Source organism: Tauraco erythrolophus, chromosome 6 (genome assembly GCF_009769465.1).
Source record: "Tauraco erythrolophus isolate bTauEry1 chromosome 6, bTauEry1.pri, whole genome shotgun sequence".
NCBI lineage: Eukaryota > Metazoa > Chordata > Aves > Musophagiformes > Musophagidae > Tauraco > Tauraco erythrolophus.
The window spans coordinates 46,793,707-46,821,539 of NC_141470.1; the positions used below are offsets into that span (position 1 = coordinate 46,793,707).

At 45.6% G+C, this 27,833-nt stretch overlaps 1 protein-coding gene across 4 annotated transcripts; it reads right to left on the bottom strand.

Moving 5' to 3' along the window:
- Positions 1-1,636: 1,636 nt before the first annotated feature.
- Positions 1,637-27,822, bottom strand: AREL1 (apoptosis resistant E3 ubiquitin protein ligase 1). Of its 4 annotated transcripts, none has more exons than XM_086613166.1 (21): positions 27,786-27,822; positions 21,735-21,995; positions 20,502-20,561; positions 19,631-19,857; positions 17,662-17,899; positions 16,488-16,657; positions 16,229-16,409; positions 15,251-15,498; positions 13,511-13,588; positions 12,859-13,000; positions 12,331-12,452; positions 10,474-10,549; positions 9,984-10,093; positions 9,287-9,466; positions 9,008-9,133; positions 8,682-8,811; positions 8,542-8,600; positions 8,261-8,350; positions 7,095-7,270; positions 5,858-6,907; positions 1,637-2,338 (listed from the first exon to the last, which is right to left on the bottom strand). In XM_086613166.1, the coding sequence occupies exons 3-20, from the start codon at positions 20,515-20,517 to the stop codon at positions 6,805-6,807; spliced, it is 2,472 nt and encodes an 823-aa protein (XP_086469292.1). In that variant the 5' UTR covers positions 20,518-20,561; positions 21,735-21,995; positions 27,786-27,822; the 3' UTR covers positions 1,637-2,338; positions 5,858-6,804. The 4 variants fall into 4 exon arrangements, with proteins under 4 accessions (XP_086469292.1, XP_086469293.1, XP_086469295.1 ...); XM_086613167.1 differs by lacking the exon at positions 27,786-27,822 and adding an exon at positions 22,747-22,772; XM_086613169.1 differs by lacking the exons at positions 17,662-17,899; positions 20,502-20,561; positions 21,735-21,995; positions 27,786-27,822 and having other exon boundaries at positions 19,631-19,667.
- Positions 27,823-27,833: the final 11 nt, after the last annotated feature.

Consider the following 27,833-nt stretch of genomic DNA (forward strand, 5'->3'; position numbering starts at 1 on the left):
TGACTCTCGGTCCCCCTCTGGTGGCCACACAGCCACAGTCACCTTCTGTCGGCAGAACAGGGCTGTCACATTGCTACCTGTCCCTGCACCGAGGCACCCTGAGCATTCCTGAGGCCGGGACAACACGGCTCTGCTCAGAGGACTGTTGGCAGCAGACTTCAGAGCACGGAGCTGAGACAGGGAGCGTGTCAGACCTGGGCACCAGGGCAGATGTCATGAAAGTCTTCTAGAAAGGAAAAGATTCATTACCAGAACAGCCAGCATCAGCCCAGCCCCTTGACAACCTTAGGGCTATCTCCAACTAGGCTTTTGATTTTTAATAGCAATACTGTGTAGCACTGGCTGCTCCCACCCTCAAACAGGGCCCCATTGTGCAAGGAGCTATGCAACATCTGGACACAGAGAGACTGTCTGCTCCTTGGGATGGGGAACGAGATGGAGAGACAGGACAGAAGATGAACAGGAAGAGAGCAAGCAGAAGGAAACACGACAATACTGGTCAGCATGAGACAGCAGCCCAGCAGGCTCCTCTCAAAGGGTGAGGACATGCAGCAGAAAGACAACAGTTCAACATCTTACTAGAAGACATCAGGGCGACATTTTTGGACTATAATTTTTAGTCTCAGTAGCAACTACAATTGCTACCAGTGTAGTGCATATTGTTCCCAGTATGAAAGGGCGTTGGAGAGGGAAGGCTGCATACCACTGCTGACTGCTCTAGTCATACACAAGAGAGAAGGGGTACCAGTTGTCCCTGAGTAGGAGTCTGGAGTCTGTTCCACACCAGCAATAGAGGCCTCCACAAATCTGAGCTAGTCTCTAAACAGCAGATCGCCTCCCCAGACAAATCTGAACCCCCGAGTTGGTTCCATCATCTTCCAAGAGGACTGCAGAGAACTGTATTTCCCTGCGTTGCTGTGAGCAGCACTATCTCAATCTTGAGGCAACCTCACACTTCAGCTACTGAAGCAAAAGAGCTTCAAGCAGCTGTTCCTTCTGGTAAAAGATGAGATTTCTATGATTACTCAGAAAATTGCATCAGTTTACAGGCCATCAGAATTATGTGAGCATAAATTCCTAAATTAAGGGGTGGGTATGGGCCAACACACTTCTTGCAGTTTATCAGTGAATTGCCTCAAGAGGGACAGAAGAATTTGTTTTTGGCCACTGCAAAGTCACTCCCTAAAAACCACCCAAACTCAGTCTGGCCTTCACGTGCCTCAGAGAAAACTCTGGAGCAGCTTTAGGCCAGTTCCAGTTTCTCCATCCCTCATATGGTGCAAGAGCTCTCCTTCCTTCATCCGTATTCATTTCAGCTTTATACCAAGGCTGAGAGGCTTGGCTCTTAGCCTCACTCCCCATTTTCAACCCCATGTGCAATTGCCCACGCCTCAACATACTTTGTAGCACGCCATCCCTGCAGAAGGGTAGCTGGAAAAGACTGATCGGGAATTTTGGGTGAACTTCAGCTACAGCTGTTTTGTTTTACTGAAAAAAAGTTATAGCAAATTATGTCTAAAAATGAACACATTCATGCAGTAACACCTCCCTCCTACAATCAAGTTTCATGCTCTGGAGAACAGAGATTAGGGTTTCTCACGCGATAAAAAAAAAACCAAAACAAACAAGGAAAGAGTTTAAAAGGAAGATTCTAAAATCAGATTCCGCACTGTAGAGCTGATGCCAAGACAGGCTGAAGTTCTGGTGGACTTTGCTGTTTCCCGTAAGTGTTTTCCTTTTATAGTTCCCATAATCACGTTCAAACTCCTCCTGCTGTCGTTTGCCAGGTCAGTCAGACACAAGATGGTAGCAGGACAGCCAAAATCATACAAAACATAGTAATTCACTATGGGAACCGGGAGTTACAGGCTGGTTCAACTGACCAACTCAGCCATACCACTATGAAAGCAAGAAAAGATCTTATCCAAGTCAGGCATCATTTCCCCATGTTCTCCTTCAAGTATCTGAAGAAATTCTCTGTAGTTCTACAATTGAGGCAAACAGAAAACTGAGCAGAGGAACTGAATGCACAAAATACCATTTCCCAAGCAGCACATCTTGACACATTTCAGGTCAAGTGGCTGTGTATGGAATCAAGGGTCTTAAGACATCAGGCAACTCCTTGCTATTGCTGGAGACACAAGCTGGGGAATGTAGGATTCCAGCATGAAGTGCATGGGCATGATTTCTCTCCCAGCCCCAAGTCTATGCCAGGTGCCAGGATAAATGCAGGCTGTGAAGTCAGCAACAGGTCACTGTCACCACTCCCCTTCCAAGACATCACAAGAAACTGGTGATCAGGACGGACACTGTGGGCAGCCAGATGATATCATGCATCCTGCAAAAGAGAGGCAGAAACTTTAGAACCTACTTCATGCTAAAGCAATCCAGCATGCTGAGCTCTCTCCTTCACACCCAAACAGATAGAGTTTCTGACAACTCCAGCCTCAACTTGGCCCCCTTCCCATGAGTAATACTGGTCATGGCATGTGAAGACACGTCCACGTGGTTTGCTGCGCATCATTTTGTTTGTGCCAGGTTTGCAGACAAAGTCACCCACCTTTTAGCACCCTGACCCCAACTCCAGCAGCTCTGGACTCCCAATCTCTGTAGTTTCCAGAGGACACTGGAACTTGTTTCCGGATTATTCATAACGCTCACCACTGCTTTATCTGTCTTCTCTGAATCCAGCATAAGACAACTTTGTTCCCACAAGGAGCTTCTAAATAATAACATGACCCAGCACAAAGTTACAAAGGCAATCCCTGAGACTCACAGGCACTGCTCACTCTCTTCTTTAGCTACTGCTCATGGCTTCGAAGCCAGAATCAAGGCTAGGTGCTGGTTTCATAACACGTGAGAACATCTGCCTACTTACATGGTGGAACACGCGCAGCCAGGCAATGCTATACTGGCTGAAGACGGGCTAAATCTTTGTACAGCTCTGCTGCCTGTAAAATGATGAAAACAGTTTGCTATGCTAATGGACCAGAATCATGTAGCAGAATCTTCTCAAGTTTTAAAGTTATGATTTTAAACCTTAAGCTACAAAACAAAAGTCCACGGAAAACCAGTGATAAATTGAATACTTCTTGTCAGAGCTGGGAACAGCTCAAGCTCAGAGAATCACAGAAATTGGCTATTGCCCCTGAAGGCAACAAGCTGTCAATTTACTAATTACTCCGTTGTCTGTTAGACACTTGCAGGTACGTTCTTTCCACCCTGCAATCTGGAAGTATTTTGTACAACTTAAAAAGGTGCAAAGGACTCAAACATTCCCTCTTCTCCTGGCTTCATCTAACCCTCTTGACAGTACAGTGAAGCACAAGAAGTACAAACACCTGCAGCTCAAAGTCAGGTAATACATAGTGAGATGGAAGAAGTAATGGCACCAACTGCACTATTAATTTACAGTAAAGTCCTTAAAATACTTTCTGGCAATTCCGGCTGCTTCAGCACATATTCCAGCCTACAGTAGATCGGCCTCACAGCAGCCTGCAAGCCCCAGCCCAGAGCCCTGCCTCTTCCCAGAAGCTCACAGGTCCTGGGTTCAGTCAGGCATCCTGAAAGGCTGCAAGTGGAGAACCGTCCTCTCCCCACTGCAGCAGACCTCAGCGAGACACTCAAAGACCTGGAGAGGCCCCTCACCCACAGACAGCACTAACCAGTTTGATTCCCTCTGTATGGCCCCAAAAGAACACTGAGTTGAGAAGGCAGCATTTTTAAAATATTTTATTTATTATACAAACTATTTACAAAATCAGCTACTACAACCACAGGCTTCCAATTTTTGGCTGAACTCTGCCAGAAATTCACCAGAGGGAAGTAGGATTTGACTTGTATCATCCACAGCTCCTGGTTTCTAAAAACATGCAACACGGCCTGCAGGTACAGGCTGCAGCCAGGCGCTCTGCACCTCAAAGCAGCTTCAGGAAACATGGAACCTGTCTGAGATGATACCAGGATCCTAAAGATTTCTACAGAAGGGCCTCTAGTCAGTGGGAATAAATAAAGGGTAGAAAGAAAAGTAATGAGCCTCCGCCAGAAGTAAAATACAGTAGAGGTGACCAAAGCACATCCCACTTGCCAGTGTTAAAGGGCAACATAAAAGGTGACCATACTGGGAATGGGTAATAATGCTAGAGACAGGTTTAGAAACACTGTGATGGATCTCAGGAACACGGGATCAGCTAAGGGCCTATGGAAACAACGGGGATGGGTGTAGTTGACTAAGAGCACCCATCAGACCTGTCTGACCGCGCTTGTGTTAAGAAGAAAGTCCTTGGCATCTGCACAGCTGCTGGGAAGCATGAGGCACTGGCTGCAATGCAATGAGAAGCATTTAGGAGTTCTTTCCAGTAGAGGAAGACTGCCCAATGTCCAGCTACTTCATCCTCAGAATAAAAAAGTCCAGCTCAAGAGAAGAAGGAAGAAGATTACTGAGGAAGATGTCACTGGCAGAACTGGCCCAAAGCTACAAGGCTGGAAACACCCTCACCAGGTGAGACTGCAACACAAGGCTGCGATGTGGGAAGAGCACCAAGCTACACCTCCCAACAAACAGGAGTTAAGCCAAGCACTGCCACCTCCTCTCGGTCCCTGGAAAAGGCAGGGAAACTGTGGCATGGAGAATACAGGAGCTGTAAGTCTACTGACCATGGAAGCCATCTGCAGTGTAAATAAAATGGTACCATACTCTCCAGCCAAAGGAGGTCACAACCTTGCAGAATGGAGCCTGCACTAAAAAAGGGAGAACAGTCATTACCAAAGTGATCTGTCAGAGCGCAACAGTGGCAACTCTCAAGCTGGCAGCCTCCCAGCACCTTGGTGCCAGTGAGGGAATGAATTCACAAGGCAAAGAAATCCCCCTGAGTAGTCTCAATGCTCATCTGGCTGCTTTTTGGCACCAAAATGGCTTTTTTTTCTGTACAGTACTTCTGTACACTCAGCCTAAGAATGGCTAAGATGCTGCCTTAAAAACATTTTCTAGATGTAGACCGTTTCCCCCAAATTCCCAGTCGATTCAACAAAGCTATACTGGAAAAGCACATACAGTTATCTTAAAATATCCATACTACACAGAAGTCTGCCTGGATCAGCTTGAGGACAGCAGAAGGGGACTGAAGAGGATGATGTGACTTTTTATCTAATACGGTGTTCTAAATTAGCTTAGGGATGCCAGTCTGAGACTCTATTCTGGAAGAAATCCAACAATTCTATACTCCAGTGAAAGCTCACATTGCAGGTAGTAGTTATGCAGGTTTCTCACACTTTTGACTCCTGCATGCCTTTGACTCCTGACCTGAACTACGTAAGGGACTGCTGAGAACTTAAAGATCTTGAATTTTGCCTCACTGAAGAACTCATCAAGATTCCCAGATTCCCTTTATTTCCCTGGGAAGGGCTGTATGGACTACCAGCAACACCACACCCCAGTCATAAGCTTACTTCTCATGCTGGTCTGCCCACTTCTCTCCCTACAAGCCAGACAATGGTAAGTGCAGGTTGTTGAGTGATCACTTGAGTGAAGTTCTAGTTAACATTTCATGCAGGAAAGCCAGCAGCACGGAATGGAACAGGAGGAAAGAAGAGATGAAGAAAGGAGATAGGAAGATCGAGAGGACAAAGTCAACTGCTCTCCAGGCACCAGCACCCCTCTGGAAACTCTGCCTGAAATGCAGTAGAGAAAGAGAAGCCTCAGGCTGCTGCATGATAGAGGTAGAAGCCAAGACCCTGTGGGACACCGAGGTGGCAGTACCACGTTCTGCCCAGTACCATCACCCCAACAACAAACGCAAGCCCAGTGCACACTGTAGCTGCTTACTGACATGTCACTGTTGCTACACAACATACATACCCTGACGGTGAATGTGGGATAGGCATTGGTGCTCAGCATTGAGGGATCACACTCATGCCCATACTCTCTCTCCTGAGGAAGGGCAAAGAAGGCAAGGGCATGGGACAGCTTCCCGTGCAACATCAACTGTCAGAAACATTCAAGGGAGGAGAAACTCCTCTTCCAGTTCATTTGTAGAGGCTCATTACCAGCCGCTGCTGGAGAAGGACGCTTCTGCTGCTGGACCCTGGTGGAGGTAGTACAGGATCACTGTCAAGGCCAGCACTTGTGTTCCAATGAGATTGTTCTCCCTTTCGGGTTACTCCCTCCAGTGGATACTGCCCATTTTTCTCTGTGGCACAGGTGACAGCAGTATCCAGAGCAAGATGGAGAAGGAGAACCAGACACCCTTCTGGGTCAGGTGCTGAAAGGATGGACAACCTTATACTCTTCATGAGTCATAGGGTTAGATGAGCTATCAGGGAGCATCACTGAGGGAGTTGAGCCAAGACATGGAAAGTTACTAAGGCTTCCTGTGAGCCAGGTTTCCAGCAGAGCTCCATGCTGGTCTTCTCTTTTCCTCCCAGAGAGCTACAACAAAGGCAGCTCAGCAGATCTCCTGCACCTCACTGTAACTTCTGCTTATGAATTTCATCTTCTCACAGAAGGATGGGTGTACAGAGTGCAGGGAAATCAAGTGCAATATCTCCCGATGAATGCACCACAGTCCTTTTGCTGTTTCACATTGAACCGAAGGGAGCATGAAGGAGAGGGAAAAGATGAGCTCTTGATGACGTATTTGGGATACGGAAAGGCCACGTGACATCTTCCGGATGACAAATTCCTTTACACGGAGTCATTGCTCTGCCTCCATTGCCCATGTGAAGGGAAGAAGAACTAGCAGAGGACTGAATCTGGGTCTTGCCATGAAGAGCCAGGAAGCTAAATGGTCTCCTGGAAAGGGGAAATCACAGCATGCCAAAGCCCTCACAACCCTCGCTGATAGCTAGCTGTAGCATCTTGTGCACTTCTTCATAGGAGTCATAAGTAGGGAGGCACAGCTGGTTAAAACTGTAAAACAAAAGAAAAATTCCATTCAGACTAGATCTGAGAGGGAACCATCCCCATCAGCTGCTTTTAGATAGGTTGACACAAGCATCACACACACTACATGTTATACACTGCTTGCCCACCACAACTAGCTGGTGTCATTCCCAAAAGCATAATGGAGAAAGTCCTACCACTCCAGGATACTTGCCAAGTGTGGGCTGTCGGCAAAGTACTGTGAGTTGGAGCCGCAATGATCTGGAAAGATGGACAGAGTGCAGCAAACCCTCCTGGGGGCAGCTGGGAGGAACCAGTTGTGAACTGCAAAAGCCTGGCCAGCTCTTCTTGCGTGAAGCTGGAGACCACAGTCCAAAACCACCTCATGACCTGTTAGAAAACAGGAAAGGTAAAGCCAGGTCAGCCAAGCAAATTAAGCAAGCATATAAGCAAGTGGCAAGGAGATCAGTCAATTGCCTTTGCAAACAAGTGCTCTAATAATAGAATTTTTTTTATTTACCAGGGTGACACACAGAGGCAAGTATTATATGGTTTCCTCTTATCAGTTAAGACATGTCCCACGCTACTACCTCCCACCAGTCCTTTCCCTTAAAGCAGAAAGGCTTCTGCTCTCCCCACAGAGTTTTATTTTTAGAAATACCTGCACAGGCAATGAGGTAGGTTTACAATGCAGAAGCTCCTTTACTTCTTGCACTAAGCTAATCTTTTGCTTTTCCAAATCCTCTGGTACTTTTGCAGGAAGGTGGAACCATCCCAGTGCTTACAGCTAGAAGCTTGAACTCTCAATCTCTTTTCATCTTGGGATTTTTGGCAGCTTCCATCATTTTTCTAAAGGAAGCTGCTACCATTCCCATACCCCTGCCACTGGGAAAGGTAGGGAGGGACGGGAACAATTACTGGGTACAAATGTAGGCTACTACATCAGTAGTCTTTACCACAGCACTGAATTCCAAACACTCTGCGTGGGCTGTAAACCATGATCTTCAAGCATCCCTTAGAGATAAGTATATCACCATGAACGTCTTCAGTATCAATAATTCCCATCAATCTCTCCCGATTCCCTGTTGACCTGTTCTTAATTAGTGCTTTGTTGGATTTTCTTAAAAAGACCACTGCTGCTGATTTTTACCTGCTGGTAACTGATTAAGCATCATCTCTAGTCAGCCAGGCTGAAGGAACTCTATAGGGAAAAACATTATTTCATAATGCATGCAGTCCTACTCCTGACCCCAAATCTTTCAGTTTGTCCTTCTGGAAGCCTAATTTCCAAACAAGAAGTCTGCTCCCAGTTTAAGTTGTCTTCTGCTGTTGTTGGGATAACTGGTTTCAGCAGCAAGACGGAGAAACCCTTTCACTTACCTTCTCACGGAAGTGCCAAGATCCTCCTACCACTACAGCATGTGCCTTGAAGTCACAGACGCTGATATCTCCAGTACCGCACATAAGCAACTGAAAGGCAAGAGACCGCCAGTCAGAAAGCCAGGAGCCCAGGAAACAAGGCAACAGCTACTGTGCAAATTACAAACGTTTAAAATGCTTAGAGGAGAAACATTTTGGCATTATTCCAGATCCAGAAAGTGTTTCATTTGTCAGAGAGGAGGGGAAGTAAGGGTAGAGATACTTAGGGAGGCAGCAATTACCTCAAGCTCGTTCTCATCAAAAATAGCCAGGAGGTTCTCAGGAACTAATTCATTAAGACCTGGAAAAGGAGAGAAGAGCAGCACGTGCTATCCCCTGGGACATAATGGCAGGAAGGGGCAGGGAGCAGACAGCGCGTTACCTTTCAGGAAGTGATCCACCTCCTCTCTAACCTGACTGGCCAGCCTGTACTGCGCAAGTAGATTTAGATACAAGATTTTGTTTTCATTGGTTACTGGTACTTGTGCCCCTCCTGTCACCAGTTCCACCATCTGAAAACAGAACACTTGACATGAGCATGACCGGCAGCATTCCCCAAACCTGAACTCTCAACCAGAATAAACCCGAGCAAGGAGCTACTGCCCAGAACAAGCTCAATTTTCTGGGGCACATCCCAGAGTTCTCAGCCTCCCCTGCTACAGGCAGAAGGGGTTAAACTGTCCCACCTTCAGGAACTGCCTCCCTCACCTTCTCTAGCTGTCCTGTTTTGCTATACTTCTCTTCAGCAAAGACCAGATCCATCTCACTCACATCATTGTTCAGTATGAAGCAAACTTTGGATTTATAGAATTCTGGGTCATCCGTTTCAAAATACTGTGTGAAAGAAAAAGAAGGCAGGGACATGGAGGGAAGGAAAAAAACAAACCCACACATTGTTAACCTAGACTCTGGATCTGCTTGTACTACACTGACATTCAACCTCTCCCCAGACCAGTACAGGCTTCAGACAAGGCTGGGAAGCTTTACCTTGTAATGCATACGAAGTCCTATGATCTGAGCCAGGAAGGATCGAGTGAAGCGAGCTCGAACCAGTTGTTTGTAAGCACCTCCTAGAGATGATTCATAAAGACACTTTCCTACTAGGCGGCCTGCAAATTCATACACTTTGAGTCGTAAATATGTGGGACGCCCTGGATTTGGATGCACCTGCAAAGAGGAAGCAAAATGAAACATTCAAGTACCAAACAAGCCTAGCACAAATAGCAAGCATGGGATCAGTTCAAGTCCCTGCACATCAAGCTGCCCCAGGAGCTTCAGTATAATATTCTCAAAGCCAAACAATAGAAATAGAATGCCTGAGCCTGCCTAAGAAGAACAAAAAATGTTTCACATGCACAGGCCAGAAGCTGTATGAGAGCAGAAATGGATTCTGAAACATTCAGACTCAACAAAACCTCTAGACACTGGTGTCACCTGCTCTTGCCCAGAAGTCGGGCCTTCCCTGCTGCCTGGCCACCCTCTGTTGTTCATCCAGCCAGTTCTTTGACACTGCAATGGGTTAAGATCATTACACAAAGCTTTGAGAAAGGCACTAGAAGTGACTGTCCAGGCAAGCTAAAGAATGGGTAAGGCTGCACGACACTTAATAGCAGTAACATTATTTAACCACCAGAATGTCAATGAACGCCTTTCCGTGCATTCAGCGTAGGAACTGCAGACTCACCAAGGCCTGGTTGTTATCACTAAAGCGAGTAAAGAGTTGATTGGTGGTATCAAATAACGCCTTACAGATGAGCTCAAACCACTCTCTGCGTGGACCTCCCCAGTCCAGAGCTACAAGATAAAACAAGCTTAGTCATCCATAGGTCATCAATTCAAGAGTTTCATGCATGCTGCTCAGTATTACCTGACGTGAGAGCTCACCACAGTGAACAGCTCCATAGCAAAAAAGCAGTAGACTGGAACTCCAGAACTCTAGGTTCTGCTCCCAAACCTAGTCCTAACATTTTTTTATTGGGGCCTCACATCCCTATGTAAAGTAGGGAAGTAGAGATAGAACAGCACCAGCAGGATAATTCACTAACATCTGTGAGAAAGTAAAAGGGCTGGAAAGCCACAAAGGATAGACATACTACAAGAAACCAGAATTTCAGACTAAACTCCACCATCATTCCTTTCACTTCCTCCTCAAACATATTCACAGGATAACTCACCTTCTTCATCCTGAAAAATCACTTCAAAGTTTTTGCTCCAGTCAGAAACGGAAAAATTTCGTGTTGCTTTAAAAGACTGAAAAAAAAAAAAAAATAGCAGCAGCTGTTACTGCTTGGCACCCCGAAATCCAATACGCAATCCTGCACATCTGGATGGGCAATTTAAGCAACACAAAAACCCAAGAAACAGTCTAGTAGTCTAAAGTATAGAAGTGAGAATTAGGAACTCCTAAAGTCTAATTATTTTTTGCCCAAAGCCACAGAAACCAATTCCTCATCTTCCATTACGAGACACATTATCCACATAAATACAGCTCATCTTAAAACCAGTGTGAGGTCTTAGCACAGCACAGATGTACCCCTCTCAAGGCTGCAGCACGGTATTGTTTAAAGTATTAAAATGCCTGTAGGAAGGAGCAATTTCTGTAAAGCACTCTCAGCCCACGAGTTACATTTAAGAAAAGAACATTTCACAGAGCATTAGAAAAAAGCCTGAAGGGTTCACTGAGTTCATGCTTAAAGCAAGTCACGATGCAAAAAAGTAACAAAATATTTCAAGTGTCTTGAACTTCCTGGGAGGCGATTCTGGATTCCAGTTAAAGAAAATTTAAAAAGCTACACAGTAGTTCTCAGTCATACAGGTAGGTATGACTCTTATCTTCAGCCAGGTTAGAGCATCGCACTTCAGGGCTAAACACATCGGTCACATTCATTGTGCCTATCAACCTTGGACACTAAAGCTTACATTTATTATCATCGGGGATCTTAATTTATTTTGTCTTACTAGGCTGTAACACCAGTGCTCGTGACAGTGTAGGAATTTCCAAAACAGAGGGGGAAAAAAAATTTTCCAGTCATGGAAATACTGTTTAGAAATTAAGTAATTTTATATCAAGCTATTAAGCAAAATATAATCTCGTAAACACTGCAAGCTTGTACGTGCAGAAAATATTCCAAAACACAGATTTACTCAATGTAAATCAAGGGAAATCTCAGCCATTCCTGCTTTCCCCAGAAATGTTATTTTCCATCTTTATAATATTAGTTGTGAGACAAATGTGGAAACAATAAGTAAGGATAACTGCCTGCTCTGTGTACACAGTATTTAGAGCATCAGTTACGAACTGTATTACATTAATGACTTCTTCTTAAGCTCCATTTTGAAAACACATCAGCTCAGGTCAGCATCAGTGAAGACTTAACTCAAGGATTCTGCAGAATATCTTATCATCACACTGAACCACTACTGCAAGCTTGTTGATACAAGAGTTTCATGCATGCAGCTAATTAACATCTGGCTTGACACTTTATCTCACTGGATGGCTCTGTACCAGAAAAACAGTAGATAAAGACTCGGGAGCTCGAGATTCTGCTCCCAAATCTGATCCAGGTAGACAGTCTCTCTCTAGGCCTCAAGTTCCAATGTAAAGTGGGAACAGACTAGCACCAGTAGATTTCCTGCTTTTACAGGCTATGCATGCATTTACCCTAGACATCTCTCAGGGCTTGATTTACTCTGTGACAAGTTCCTTAAAAATTTATCAGAGCTGAAGTTTCCCAATTACTCAAGAAATCGATCTGGTCTTACTGGCTATAGAGAAGGAACACAGCACCCCACACAATACCAAACCCGAACACTGAACACAGAGGAGCTACCATGAGATTCCCGCCCCCGCCCCCCCCCGCCATCTCAAGCTGTCTACTGGTATTTGCCTTGAAACTGAAGGACTAAATTTTTAGCATGGTTGCCCTAGCATAGGACATTTTGGATTTGATTAGGCACTAAACAGAAGAAAAAAGATTGAGGAAGTATTGAGCTTCCTCGCTTCCCCCAAGCAAACTGACCTATGCACTCACCGACTCCAGCAGGCAGTGACGGCTGACCTTCAGCGTGACCTTTGAATGAGGTCTTTTCATATGCACCTGGCGTAGCTCTCGCTGAAAGAAGTTCACTTTGTCCTGGAAGGTCTCAGAGCCTCCTGAGAATAGTGACAGTTTGGGTCAGGCCTGAGCTGTCAACACCTGGAACATCTAGAAGGCATTCCTAAGACCAACTGCACAGGTCAGCTTTACAGCCCAAGGATGAGTTTATTACAGCAACGTTTGGAGACAGAACTGTAAAGGCAGTTTGCAGTTAGTCTTGCTGACATTCAAATACTCACAGGTGCACTTTTAAAGAGCCTGACAGAAAAGCTAAACTGAACAGGAACAGCTGGCATGATGAATACATTCACTGGAAGCACCAACAGGAACAGAATACGAGACTCCAGGAATCGGAGTTCTCACCAGAGGTCATTCAGTGCTGGCAATCTTAATTCCCCAGGGAAACTAGCAGACTCAATTGCTAACTTCCTGACTACTGTACCCACCTCACCAGCCCTTTACCTATATTTTTATGCAGAGAGCGAATGAAAGTGGCTGCCAAGATGTTCCTCTCCTTGCAGCTGAGCTCCACAGGGGGTTGGATCCCATCATCCACCACCAGTGTCAGTAATTTGTGCACAGGATCAGGACCAAGGTATGAAAACTAGCAGCAAAAAGATGCAAGAAAGGGTAAACCCACCATGCAGAAGGCACAGTATGTTCAGTAGACAGAGCAACACCACCTGTGCTCTAAGACTTCCTCTGCTCACCCATGCAGACGCAGTTAATAGGAACACTATTTCAAGCATCCAGACCCCAGTTAGGAGGCTGCTTCAAACTTCACATCCTAGCCTAGGGGCTTCAGTGGACACAATCACAACATTTTAGTAAGGTTATGAGGAAAATAAACACAAGAAATGCAAAAGGAATCAAGATTTTTGCCTAGCATTGGGACAAAAGTCAGGAACGAGTGATACAACTGGCTCCTACTGATAAATATTAGCAGAATTTAGGCACTTAGAGGGAATTCAAGAGTTGAATTTTACTCAACGAAATGTTGCTCTGTAGGTAGAAGCCCTTCTCTCCAAAAGGAAAAAATCAGACTGTCATTACAAGGACCACAAGCTAACAACACAGAGGAGGTGCAGTGACTGCTACAGGAAGAGAGGCTCACCTTTGTGCCAGGACATACTCTAAAGGTGAAAAGGCGCCATGGAATGATCTTCAGGTAAAATTCTTTCACTGAGAATTGCTGAGTAACCACAAGGAAAGAAAACGTTAAGGTTACACATCTGTTAAGGGTTGTACCTGAAACACATGAGGCACAGGACAGATCCATAAGGTCAGACCTCCCTCCAACCCCAGGGACAGGTTTCTGCAACATTTGGTGACAACTTCTTCTGGCACAATACATAAAAACCTTTAAAGCTTTACAGAACTACAAGCAACTTGTCAGTAAGAGTTTACTGTGTGCGTTTACAACACATGGGATCCCAGCATGACACAGACTTTACAGCAGTAAGTCATTGCGTTCAGTAGAACATCACCAGTCTCACTGGAAGGTAATGCTAAGTATACTTGAGAGGCTGAATTCAGGACAAGATTGTGATGCATTGACAAAAAGGTTTTGGAAAAAGTCACACTAACAGAACTATTGCTACTACTCCCTAATTTTCACAAACATTTCAAACAACTCTTAAAAAGCACTTGCAATAGCTAAATCCAGGAGATTTGCAGAAACTTCTCAGTGTACTTCTGCCAGAACAAATAACCACTAACTGTGGAACGGTCACCTTCTGGAGAACAACCTAAGACGAAATTTCAGCATCTGTAGACAAAACACAAAACCATTTCCTGCACAAGCCTGTTCTAGCTTCAATGACTGGAAAAAATGACAAGCAAGCAGCATTTCTCCAGAAACAAAGCAAATATGAACAGCAACCCCTTAAAGAAACAACAGCATAGTAACAGTTATCTTCTGTACAGGACAGATGCTCTAGGTACATACAAAGACATCCAGGGATACAATTATGCAACCATCAGAATCGCATTAACAACTTGGGCACCTAAAGGGAACCTGCAACAGTATCTGCTTCTGGTCATCTCCTTTACCAGGCAATGAAATAGAAAAGAGTAGAAAATTCCAGAATGATACTCCAAGGATGAAAGGGTGCTGAGCTCACAAAGACCCAGCACTCATTCCCAAAGCCAGTCCTTAGAGCCGCATGCTGCAGAGATTTAGAAATCTCTAGCAACACCCTCCATCCTGTAACTGTTTCACAGCCCTCTTTCTCTCTTTGTCAGGAAAGCAATTCCTGGATCAGTCTTTCACTTTGATATTTATCTTTCTAGTTTCCCTGAATGCTCGTAGGCAGTAATAAGGGGTAATAGTTTCTGTTAACATATTCTTACTATAAGAGAATCCTCAGTTTCTCTTTACTGCTGGAATCCTGTTTCTTCTACTTATACATTTACCCTTTGTCCTCTGGTCATTTTTTTTATCATTTTCTTTTCCCTGAAACATTAAAGGAACAGGATAAAGACACAAAATCTGAGAAGTGTCTTCCTCTAAGTTCTGATCTACAGGTATCAGATACCAAGAAAGGGAATTGCAGGTCTGACCTGACCAGAGCAAAGGAAAGGCAAAGAGAATATCTATTGAACAATCAGTGAGAAAATTCCCTGTAGGCTTTGGATCAGACACAGAAAGACACATGGAGTCCTAAAACTTCAAGGAGCATTTTAGCACTATTCTCAGTCATAAGCTCCACATTTGCTGTCTAGCCTTAGGCAAACCTTTTCTAACCAAATCTGAGGCACTTAAATCAGAAGCTAAGATACAGAGCACAAGGAAGCTCTTCAGTTGCTGTGCACTTAAGCATGCACTCAAGAGTGGTAACTTTGTGACATCTACCTTAGGTGACACATAGCAGTACACTTTTTTAGGTTTCTTCACTTTCTCAGGAGTTTGGCTGTCAGAGGGAGAATCTTCATCTTCATCCTCAGTTGCAGCAGAAGGACGGCGCTGGGAGGAGCTCAGGTGTGTTGGTGGAAGTTGCCACTGAGTGTTAGTGTAACTAGGAGCATCGTAAAGGTAGGCTTCAAAGTAAATACTGACACCTGAGGTGGACACGTTGCGTTCTACAATGTTCTTCTCATTCTCTGAGGCAAACATATAAAAAGAGTTGTGTAAATCTTAATGGAGACAGGAATCAAAAAGTAAAGAATCCACAGATCGCCACCAAATTCATTACTATGATCTTAAAGAGAAGGCTACAGATCCAAAGGAAAATCTGGTCAAGTGAAACTCTGATAAAAAGAACCCAGAAGTGTGATGAAAAGATTTCAGGACAGCAGTTTGTCTGTTCTGGCTTCAGCAAGTGACTGGTTGAAGAAAAAAATGAAAAAGGCATACAGAACCCCTCTCAGAGCATCAGCCTGAAGGCATAGCAACTTGACAGCCACATTGCAGACGGGCTCACTCCTGAAGAAACCAGGAATTACAAAATTGGAAAAAAGCATGTAGGTTACATGCAGTGTTCTTCATCCATATAGCTTAACACACAATACATGACTGGCTCACGTGCAGTATGGCTCAGACGCCACGTACTAGCAAGCACTAAAAATTGCCTAATTTCAGAGGTAAACCTCCTGAGATAGGGAAAAACACACGTGCTTTTCTCTGCTGATGGAACAGAGTATCAGCCTTCAGAGATCTCCCTTGTCAGCAGCAAATGTGTTCACCTTAGCGTTTTTAAACCAATAGGCACTCCTTGAGCAATTAAGCACGGCTAGCCTGCAGGGAAGGCACATTTAGCTCTGCTACACGAGTGTGCAACGCATCTTGTAAGAGGACACCTGGAGAACAAATACTGAGTAGCTCTTGACTCACCACTTAGAACAATGATGTCAAAATCACCATTGCTTATGGGCTGGTTCTGGTAGGAGATGCAGGCATGGAAACATCCCCTACAGTGTAAGGTGAGTCGGAAGAACACTTCACAAGTCTGCCGATCGGACACCACGGACTTCTCAAACACAATGTCAGAGCTCTCCTCTTCTTCAGGACCCAGCTAAACAGAAAACAAATTAATAAAGGGAGCAATCTAGCTCACCTGAAGTCAAGCAGTAGGGGATGAGGTTGCACTCACCTCATGGATAGAAAGGCTGTAATTGTGCTCATCTATCAGGGACACGGAATTGCTGGTGGGATTGTCATACTCGTCTCTGGGAACTATCTGCAGAGTGTGCTGCTGCCCACAGGTCAGCACCAGAGTGGAGAAATGGCAGACTATTTTGGTTTTGGAGGGAACCACCATCCCTGAAGCAGAAAACAACAGTTTAGAGTCAAACAAATTTCAAGGTAAGGCTACAAAGAGCAAAGGAAAACCAACTGTTTTCAAGGGCACAATACCCTTGAAAACAGATCAAGTATAAACACATCCTATGCCCTGACATTCAAAAAACAAAGTATCTGAGCACTAAAATACATGGTGTGGTGCATAGGGTTTGCCTTGGGTCAGAAACTTAATACTGATAAAGTAAACCCAGCTCCTCTAAAGAATGTTTTTTCCACTATTCTAACCTTCAGCTCAGGAACTTGCTCCCACTACACTTACAAAGTACAAGCCAGCTGACATCCAAGGAAACTTGCAAATTCAACTTTCCCTCCAGGCTAACCTTTGTTTGGCATCTGATTTAATGTGAGCTCCCTCTTCTGAAGGGGTATCTTAGCAAGCTTTGTATCTATTCACAATGCAATGGAATAGAGGTACTTTCAAAGAGGTACTTTCAATGACACGAAATATAAAAGATGCCGACTGGGGTCAAAAAACAAAAGTAGAAGGAAACAAATTTAAAATAGATAAATAGGAAATGTTTTTAAAGAAGTATAGAATCAAAGATACCAACTGATCCAAGACCTCAAAGGAATAGAGCAGAGCATTCAAAAAAGGAAGAGTCACATCATGACAGCATTTCCAATTCAGATACAAATAAATCAATGCTTTCACAAAAGGTGTTCTCTGACGACTAGATGGATCATGAAGTTACTACAAAATGGAGAACATGATGCAAGTGGTTACGGAATTTAAGCAGCACTAATGACTTATTCTGTAAGGCGGTTTCTATTTTCCCATGTCCTGGCAATCACAGGTATGTTTTAGTCATGGGCCTATTGCTGGGATCTACACATGGCAAGAGGAAAATGGTGAAGGGTAAACCCTTCCCTGTCACCTACCTATTTTAGCTGGAAACACATTTACCTAACTGCCTCCAATACCTCCCAACCTACTTTGAATCATTACAGGGCCACTTAGACCTTACCTGGCTGGAATACCTTGTAGTAGGGGCTGTAGGCCACATTCAAGCCACCGAGTTTTACAGTGATCTCATATCTCCCAGCCCTGCGCACAGTGAAGGCCACTTTCACCACATTGGAATTAGGCTCCTGAAGAACTTCCTGGGTTACAGGAATATCAATTGCTAGCTCCACATGGCAGATGTGAACTCGCAGCCCCACAGGCCGGTGAGCAGGGAAGGGTTGCCCATTTTTATAGAATAACTGCATGGGAAATTGAGAAGTCCAGGTCAGCAAAAATATGCAGTGCACAGTGGAAGAGAAAGCAAGTCACCCTGGAGAAAGAAGGGCAAGAACCTCGGCTCAGTACAGAAAAAAATTAACAGCCAGTTCTGTCACACAGGCCGTGTTCTCCCAAGCGAACAGGGCGCAAGTGGGCATTGAACAGCCTCATTCTCTTTTGTGCTGGGGTTCAAATGAATGCCCTGAAAAGAACATGCCTCTAGGCATTTCTCCTCTGCACTGTTAGCGCAGAATCAGAGCAGAAATCAAGAGAACCCACTACCAAAAGGAAAAAAATCAAAGCCACATCCTTTCAGAGAAACAAACAGATCTTGTCCATTTGTACGGCTGAGATCTTGAAAAGTTGTTACAGAAAACAGTGTGGAGAGGATGCTGACCTAAGGAGCTGGCCCAGTCTGTACTGATAAGAAGCATCAGCTTGAAAACAACGCTTTAGATAAAAATCACAGGCAGCTCAATCATAGCAGTGATCTGCTGGACAATTTCAGAAGGTACCGTACCTTGACCGGTACTTCCTTACAAGGAAAGAATTACACCTTGAAACTCTGTGTGCACAGCTCTTCAAGAGCTGGCAGCTTGTGGTCCAGATCCTGCCCTTCATCTGCAATCAGCTTGCAGTCAGCAACAGGTTACTATTATTCCCTGTTTCTAAACAAGGGAGGGCGTGGAGCCCGAAGTAGTATGTATCTTGACTGTCAGTGAGAGAAAATAGTGCATGCAACAGCTACTGTTGATGAATAAAGGGCTAAGCAAATGGGAGGCAAGCATGAAGTGGAAGGGCACATTGCTGGAGCTGCCATAAGTGAGAGTCAGTAAGGTGAAGGGAATAAATTTTAACAGCAGGAACAGAACAAGTCCCTTTCCCCTCAGCTCTTTTCCACTGCCTGCCCTGGAAGTAGAACTCCTCACTCAACCTCAAGCAGGAGGGTTTTCCTCACCTTCCTAAGAGGTATGGTAACCTAGCTGAACCTTTCTTCTTATTTTGATACTCTTTTGGTATAAAAAAAAAAGATACTAGATATATGGGGGGGGGGGGAAGTGTGGTGTGTATATATATACACAGAGAGAGGTGGGGGAGAAGATGGGCACATGAGCCCAGAAAAACCTGTTCAAACTTTCTCCACATAGCTACAAACTCTCAGTGTTCATGTCCTTCACCCATCTTATTTGTATACTTGTCCCATTCCCCTAGACTTAGCCTTTTGGGATTGGAGGGAAACAAGAGCCCTTGGCAGGTTTTTCCAGGTCAGACAGAATAACAACTCAATTTTGGAGGAACAGGGAGCAGCCACGAAGCTTCACAGCTCTTGGGTTGGTAAAATGCCCACTCCCACGCTCCCAACTTCAGCTGCACAACCAAATGATAGCACAAAATCTATTGAAGGCAAGGCTCAGCCCACTCACTTCCCAGTCAAGGAAGCAGTAGATAGGACAAGCCTGGTCTCCAGCTCTAAAGACAAGACTGTCTTTAGACGATTCTAAAGACAAGGAGATAAGCTTTTAAGGAGTGCAAACCTCAGATACGCACTTACAGTTCTGCAACACAGTTACAGGGGGCAGAAGACAAACAGCTAGCCTTCCTACTCCTAAATTACATCCAGCTTGGCCCCAACAAAAAACATTTGAAGAGCCCATCCCTTAGACCTCTGTTCCTGCCCCCAAAGCTGCATGGAAACAGAAATATTGCCTTACATGCACTCGGAAGGCCATGCTATGGCCCACCTCATAGGGGTCCTTCCAATCCCAAGAGATTTTGCAGGACCGGGGATCCAGGTAGTTGCCTCGCACGTAGTCATAAATAGTTCGCTCCCCTCGGCGTTCCCGGTCCTCATGCTGAAGGAAGCTGACTATACGTGCGGCAAGCTCGAAGAGGAACTTAATGGTGAAGAAGAAAGCTACCACAGATACTGTGATCCCACCTGCAGCAAGGAGAGAACAGAGGGTGTTTGCAGCAAGGTGGCTGAGTCAGGCACCAAAATCCTCTCTGCATCAGCCCAAGATGCTTTTTATTCATGACATTCTACTCAACTGCAAATTAGGTGTTTAAGGCAGAAGCTACTGTGTAAACATTTATGGCTTGTGTTATGTTATAAGTAAGGTTAGAGAATAACAAGTCCCTTAAAACTCTCCAACTGACTGCAAACAGAGGAAATGGGTAAAGGTGGTACAGAGTCTCAGGTACAGCTAGCAGACATCCCAACAAAAGCACAGAATTCTGTTTGAGTTGCAAATTAGAACTACAGAGATTCCTTTAAGGGAAACAGTCATAATCACACAATCCCTGCACATCGCATTAAGGCTGGATTAAGAAGCATCACAGAGGCAACAACCCTGCACTAGTTCTCAAAAGAAAAAGTAAGGGGATGGCTTAGGAATGAGATCAATGGAAGGACTTTAGGTGGAGAGGCAAGTCTGCCAGGTGGAGGCCACAGTGCGGGGTGACAGTAACTTCATGTTTGTTAGGTACACTCTGAACCAACATGAAAGCAGAGGCTTTCAAGAAACCCTTCTAAAGCCTATGGAGAGGTTCAGCAAATACAGTGGCAGCCTTTCCTTCACTTACCAATAATGTAAAACATCAGGTCCCTTCGGTGAGACACACAGCCGAGGATCACAGCTGCATCTAGAACACAAAATAGGCCAAGTCCAGTCCAATGACTCTTCCTCATATACACTGGCCTAAATTTAATCTATGGTTCCTCAGATAAGCACCTATCAATCATCAATCTTCCTCTCCAAGGACATCCCTAAAGCATTATTCCATAAGACTGTAAAATATGCAAACAGCACAGCGTGCTACAAGGAACAGCTCTCCCTCCATCACAGATTTCCATTCAGATTCAGGTATTTAGAAGAAAGGCAGCATATTACCCTCAGAAACCATTGAGAGTGGGCTATGGGTACTGCAAGAAGGAGCTACTTTTTGCAGGATCCCCAATTTCAACAGTAGCAGCTGAAAGCCACTCATTCAAACTTTCACACCTACTTGCTCTGCAAGTCACAAAGTTAACTTCTAGTCTGCCATGAAAGTACATCACAGAGCCACCACCAAAACAGACAGAAGCTGACCCTCAACCAGCAACCATCAGAAAAAAAAGCTATGGAATAAAAGGGTTGCAGACAAGACCATCCCCATTTATTCAGAACAAATAAAATCCTTCTAGGGCAGAGCTGAATCCATTTTTTGCCCTGTAACTCTACTACAGAGAGCATGAATGCAACTGGGAAACAGTCCATCTGTGTTTTCCTACTCACTTCTACGTGGAGTCTCTCCACTGAAACTCCTGCTGATAAACACACCAGCTACAATTTTGGTTTTGTACACTATTAAGATTACAGCAATTCTTAGAGACACCAGCCTGGAATCAAGTTCTCACTGAGGGGACTGCTAAACAAACATGTCATAAAAAGACCACACCCAGAACAACAACATGCTGTTTGGTTGAGAAGACATAGCTGACAGATGGAACAAGAGCAGCAGCAAGGAACGTGTGTGACAATTAGACAAACAGTTTGGCATACACTAATGTATACAATATAGCTCGCCATGTCACCATTCAGTTAGTGAGAAGCTACATTGTGCATTCAAGCTGCTTTTTCTTTTTTCTTTTAGAACAAATACAAAAGGGGAGTTATTCATCAGTCATCTCTACAGCAGCAGCAATGGACATCAGCATGCAGAAAGCTTAAATGAGGTATTTCCTCCCAACAATAGCCATGACTTTCCAGTCCAGCAAATCTCCTTTGCTGGCCTCCACAGATATTCCACCCCTTCAACCAAAGAGCAATCACATACCTTTACACAAGTGCCCATGGTCTAAAAGCCAAAAGGGGGGTACCCATTCTTCAGCATCCTTCCTCTTTGCGCCCAACACCAGGGCAAACGTCAGCAAGAAGAGTTCATAAAGAAGACTATCACAGAAGGAGAAACTCCTGGAACTTGCATCACAGAAACATTGCCAAAAGATGAGGACCTGGGCACAGCAATTTCCTCCTCTTTGTGGAAAAGGGTTGTTCTGCAATGCTGCTCCCTGTAGCCTGTCGCTTGCTAGCTTCCCTGGAAAAGGAAAAAAAGGAGACAGAAAAGTTAGAACTTTCCATTCCTGTGGACAAATCTAGCAAGCAGAAATCCAAGAGTATGTCGCTAGACGTGAAATCCATAGGAGAGGTGCTATAAAGGTATCGCTGCTGCTGAGGTGCTAGGCTTCACCATATCCTCAGCCTCCACCTATCACAAACTCATTTCATTATATGACTCTCTGAAACTAGCGGGTTCAAGATGGAACAAATCACATCCTGCCTCCATAGGTTTCATCACGCTCATGGGTTTCAGGGAGCAGCTAAGAATCTGTGTGCTATTCACAAGGAGTGCTGAGGATCAGGTACCACGTCAAGTCTTCACACCCCACAAAATGCCATGTACTATTCTCAAACTGATTTTACCCAGATCTAGAGGCCTATTTATAGTCAAGCCTAAAAAAACAAACCAAACCAAATCAAATCTTTGAAAGTTCTTAGACCCCAAAGCAAGCTAGGTATTTTTTTTTGCTGCTTTTTTTTTTTTAAGGTATTCACGAAACCTATATCCTCATAAGGAACTTCAGTTTCAGCAGCACTATCCACTAAATTACAGTTTGCTGTCAGGATTGAGATAAAAAAAATGATCTAACAGCAAGGACTGACACAGCCCACAAAAATCAGGACATACGCCAAAAGAAAATTCACAGAGCCTACACAGTTGGTATCTGCTCATTCAGAACACAGATTATATAAAGGAGTGAGAATGAAACGAACAGACCCAGGCTTACCACAGCAGCTGTCTGTAAAGACAGTCACCTCTTCTCCTCTCGGGATGTAAGCGATGTGCTCCTTCTGCCTGCCATACCACTGCCTCAGTTGCTACTTCCTCACTCCCCCCTCATCAACCTTCCTCTCCAGATGTCTCTTATTTCCCTCCATCCCAATAATTATACAGATCTGTCTGCCTTTGCACACTTCCACTAAGCTTTCTAATGCACATGAAAACCAACAAGTTAAGTCTGTGCAGAGCTCTCTGATCGCACTGCAGAAGCAGCCAGACTCTCACCATCTTTTTCCTCCCTGACATCTCAAGGAAAATCCCACCCACTCCGCTATCTTCTTCTTTCCTCTGCTTGAACAAACAGTGTTGCAGTCCCCAAGGCATAAGTTCTCATGCTTCTCCTAGATGAAGCTTTAGGTTTCTAAACTCCTATCTCCGTGTATTAGGAATCACAGACCTAGCAATCTCCTTGATATTTTAGTTCTCTCACAGTACATATCCAAGATGTGCAAAAATGCCTGGTTGAAACTCTGCTCCGGCTCAGCCTGGCTGTGGAAGGTGTGTGGCTCCTCCCCACGCAGTTGAGGAATTTCACAGAAACTTAGCAATGTTTGGGAATCTGAGATCTCTGGCCCTGTGGGTTCATCTACCCAAACTATTTCTGCCTGAGTCCATAACTCTTTCCCTTCTGTAAAGCACACCACAAGTCACACAGCCTCTCTCTTGAAAGCACAAAAAAAGACCCATCATTTCAACTACAAGTGGTTTTAAGTCAATTGAAGCCTGAGTCTCTTTATCTGGGTTGCAGAACTTCAGAGCTCACTGGACATAGGGAACTAACTCTCTCCCTCAACCAGCACAGCAACTTCTCATTTTATTATCTCTTCATGAAGTGATAGTCAGGTGGCCACCCAAAACAAAGCAGCTATCACAGAATCGCAGAATGTTAAGGATTAGAAGGGACCTCAAAGGATCATCTAGTCCAATCCCCCTGCCTGAGCAGGACCACCTAGATCAGATCACACAAGAACGCGTCCAGGTGGGTTTTGAACATCTCCAGAGAAGGAGACTCCACAACCTCTCTGGGCAGCCTGTTCCAGTGTTCTGTTACCCTTACTGGGAAGAAGTTCTTCCTCATGTTTAAGCAGAACCTCCTATGTTCCAGCTTATATCCATTTCCCATTGTCCTATCATTGGATGCCTGGCTCCATCCTCATGACAGTCACCCTTTACATATTTATAAACATTAATGAGGTCCCCCCTCAGTCTCCTCTTCTCCAAGCTAAAGAGACTCAGCTCCTTCAGCCTTTCCTCATAAGGGAGATGCTCCACACCCTTAATCATCTTTGTGGCCCTGCGCTGGACTCTCTCAAGCAGGTCCTTGTCCTTTTTGAACTGAAGGGCCCAGAACTGGACACAATATTCCAGATGTGGCCTCACCAGGGCAGAGTAGAGGGGGAGGAGAACCTCCCTCGACCTACTAACCACACCCCTTCTAATACACCCCAGGATGCCATTGACCTTCTTGGCCACAAGGGCACATTGCTGGCTCATGGTCATCCTGCTGTCCACCAGGACCCCCAGGTCCCTTTCCCCTGTGCTGTTTCCCAACAGTTCAGTCTCCAACTTGTACTGGTACATGGGGTTGTTCTTACCCAGATGCAAGACTCTACACTTGCCCTTGTTGCATTTCATTAAATTTCTCCCCATCCAACTCTCCAGCCTGTCCAGGTCTCTCTGAATGGCAGCACAGCTTCAGGTGTGTCAGCCACTCCTCCCAGTTTAGTGTCATCAGCAAACTTGCTGACCATGCAGTCTATTCCCTCATCCAAGTCATTGATGAATATGTTGAACAATACTGGTCCCAGTACCAGCCCTGGAGGGACTCCATTGGATACAGGCCTCCAACTGGACTCTGTCCCATTGACCACCACTCTCTGGCTTCTATCCTTCAGCCAGTTCACAATCCACCTCACTATTCAATCATCCAGACCACACTTCCTCAGTTTACCTGTGAGGATGCCGTGGGAGACTGTGTCAAAGGCTTTACTGAAGTCAAGATAGACCACATCCACTGCTCTACCATCATCCACCCACTGGGTGATAAAAGGCTATCAGGTTTGTCAAGCACGACTTCCCCTTAGTGAAGCCATGTTGACTGCCCCTAATGACCCTCTTATCCTTGATATGCCTGGAGACAGCACCAAGGATAAGTTGTTCCATTATCTTTCCCGGGATGGAGGTGAGGCTGACCGGTCTATAGTTGCCTGGGTCTTCCTTCTTGCCTTTTTTGAAGACCAGAGTGACATTTGCTTTCCTCCAGTCCTCAGGCACCTCTCCCATTCCCCACAATCATAGATTCAACTTCCCTCTAGAATATGCACTGCCAGCAGCTTTAAGGATGCTCTTGCAGCTGGGATACACTGGGGTAAAGAACCTAGCTGTGAGTTGCTGGTATCCAAGATACATTGCCACTCACTTATTAGAATGCAGATCTAAATTAAAATAGTATCTGTGCTAAGAACTGCCAGCTAACAATCTGGGAAATGAATTCTGAAATCAGCAATATAAGGTGCCATCGTAGCTAGGCTGGAAAGAAAAAAACAAACACTGAATTGTCCAACAGGTCTTGGTGATCTTGATCCAAGGACAAAGCAAGCAATGGTCTCCTGCCATCTGCAGGGAAAACGGGGATTTGGAAAGCTTCACCTCATTTTGACTCAAGGAGAAGTACTGGTATAATCGGGATAGACAACATGGAATCATAAAATAAACTGTATTGGTGCCATTGCTTCTCTCAAGTCAGCAAGGAAAGGAAGGTCGGTAATGGGAATGCATTCTGTTTGTATTACTGCTGCTGTGAAGCCAGAGAAACACTGCAAAGCTCCAGAAGGAAGCACGAACATAGCTGCATGTGCAAAAGGAACTATAACACTGCAATGGCACATTCACCTGGCTACAGTTACAGAGTCAGCTGGGGCCAGACCATACAGAACTGATTTACTGAGGTCCTAGGAAACCTGTTGTGCCTCTTGGGCTTTTTTTGGTGCACTGATAAATTCAACTTCCTGTCTTCTCTCCCATAATAAGTTCCAAAATTAAGAAGAAAGGTTTAAAACCTTTCTGCAGGTTGATACTACTCCATCCAACCAAGATGAGAGAACCCTTCATCATTGTGCAGAACACCCTCTCAGATCCATGTGCACAAACATCCACCACCAGTGGCACATACATCTCATGCCATGCACAAGACAACAGTTCTTTTGTGTGAAAAGGCACAGTATTTTCTCACACTAAGTAAAGCATGCACAAACCAACAAACAGGAATGCCCATGGAAACCTAACTTTAAAATACACCCACAGAAGATTGAAAAGTCAACACAAAAGACACTAAGTAAGGTCCAGTATCAGCTGTGAAGGACAAAAGCCACATTAATGGCCATAGTCCACACAAAGCAGTCATTCTCTCATCAGGGCTGGAATTTGTCATACGTATTTACGCACAAGCCAAATAAAACAGTGCAACGGGGGAAAAAAAAAAAGTATGGAAGACTTTTGCCAGCTGCCTAAGTCTAAGGATTTTTCATTGCAACTGAACCACCGCACCAGGGCTGTCAGCTCCTCCCGTTCTCCTCAAACACAGCAAGCCAGCCCAGATGGCAACGTTCAGGCCAGTCTCATCTTGACACCAGATCTGCTTCCCAAGTCAGAACAATTATTCAGCCACTTTTTCCACCCTACACACCCATGGGGAAAGCAGATCACTCCCTTCCTCCTCTATTATTCCTTCACCCAAACCACTCAGGTCACTTAAGCAGCATCAGAGGAGCTCCACCAGCTGCATTTCCTCAACCAACAATTTAAGCCTGGTATGAGTGCCCAGGTGGAAAGCTGAGCCATGGTTTGCCTAATGAACTCAGTTCTCCTTTCAGTTTCAAACTCAGTTCTTTAAATTTCATTTTCTTCTTCATTGTCAGAGCCTGAGGCACAGCTCTGCAGAGGTCAGTGCTTCAGGAAAAAACTCCGGCACTGTACCTCATTGGCTGCATAGCTGCTTTTTCTGACCAGCACACCAGATAAACCAGTTGTGCTTGGGAAGATACCAACAGCTACAAGTTCTCACTAATCCCAGAAGCTTGCATGAGAAAGGTAACAGGCAGGTCTCTTCTCACCCTTCCCTGCACAGGGCACTCGAAACCAATGGCCTGGGGACTCATCTGAGAACTTGAAGACACGTTTTCCTTACATGTGCACAAAAGATATTTTGGGTCAGAACTGCCCCATTATGGCTGCAGAGAAAGCACAGCTGAAATGACGCTCATTTGCTAGGATTTCAAGTCACGACTGTTGGTAAGATCTACGGATAACGACAACCTGCTGCTTTCCGTTTAGGAGCTCATGAGCAAGGCTTAGCAAAGCCAGCACTACATTAGTTCTTCACAAGCACCAGCCCCACGAGCTTAACAAAGTGGGCTGAAGGCCCTCCGCAACCTCCCAGCTCCAGAAAACAGAAAACAACGGGGGGAAGGAGGGCGATGGGGATACCGGGGTCCCCCCTAAGCCCCGCACGGCTGTAGCTCGGCGGGGTCACCAAACTCCGCTGCCCTTCCACGGGCGCCAGCCCCCCCCCGCCTACCCGGTGCGTCACGGATGGGCCGACCGTGCCAGGCGAACGGCACGGCTGAACGAAAAGCGAAAGCCCCTTCCCCTCACCGGGAGCCCCGGCCCCGCCCGCCCCTGCCGCGGCCCTCCCGGGGCGGCCCCTCACCGCCCGCAGAGCGGGACCTCCGCCGCACCAGCACCGGGCCTGCCAGGGGCAGCCGTTGAGCGGCCACCAACACGGGCGCCAGGGCGGTACCGGGGCCGCCCGCGCCCCTCCCGCTGCCACCCGCGGCTGGGCCAGGTCACCGCGCCGGGGGGACGCCGGCAGCACTGCGGGGCGGCCATTGCCACGGCTACCTCGCCCCGCGAGCCCCGCGCCGGAGCCCGCCCTCCCCTTCCCCTCCCTTCCTCCGAGACGCGTGAGGGGCCAGCGAGCGCCATTACCGAGGGCTCCGGCAGCGGCCGCAACGTCGGGCCCGCTCCTCCGCGCGA

Excerpts from the sequence above, each read along its gene's own strand:
- AREL1 (XM_086613166.1), bottom strand. Across the intron at positions 16,410-16,487 it reads ACAGCCTTTCTATCCATGAG|CTGGGTCCTGAAGAAGAGGA; the intron begins GTGAGTGCAACC and ends TTTTCTGTTTAG. Across the intron at positions 13,589-15,250 it reads ACTGCTATGTGTCACCTAAG|CAATTCTCAGTGAAAGAATT; the intron begins GTAGATGTCACA and ends GTGGTTACTCAG.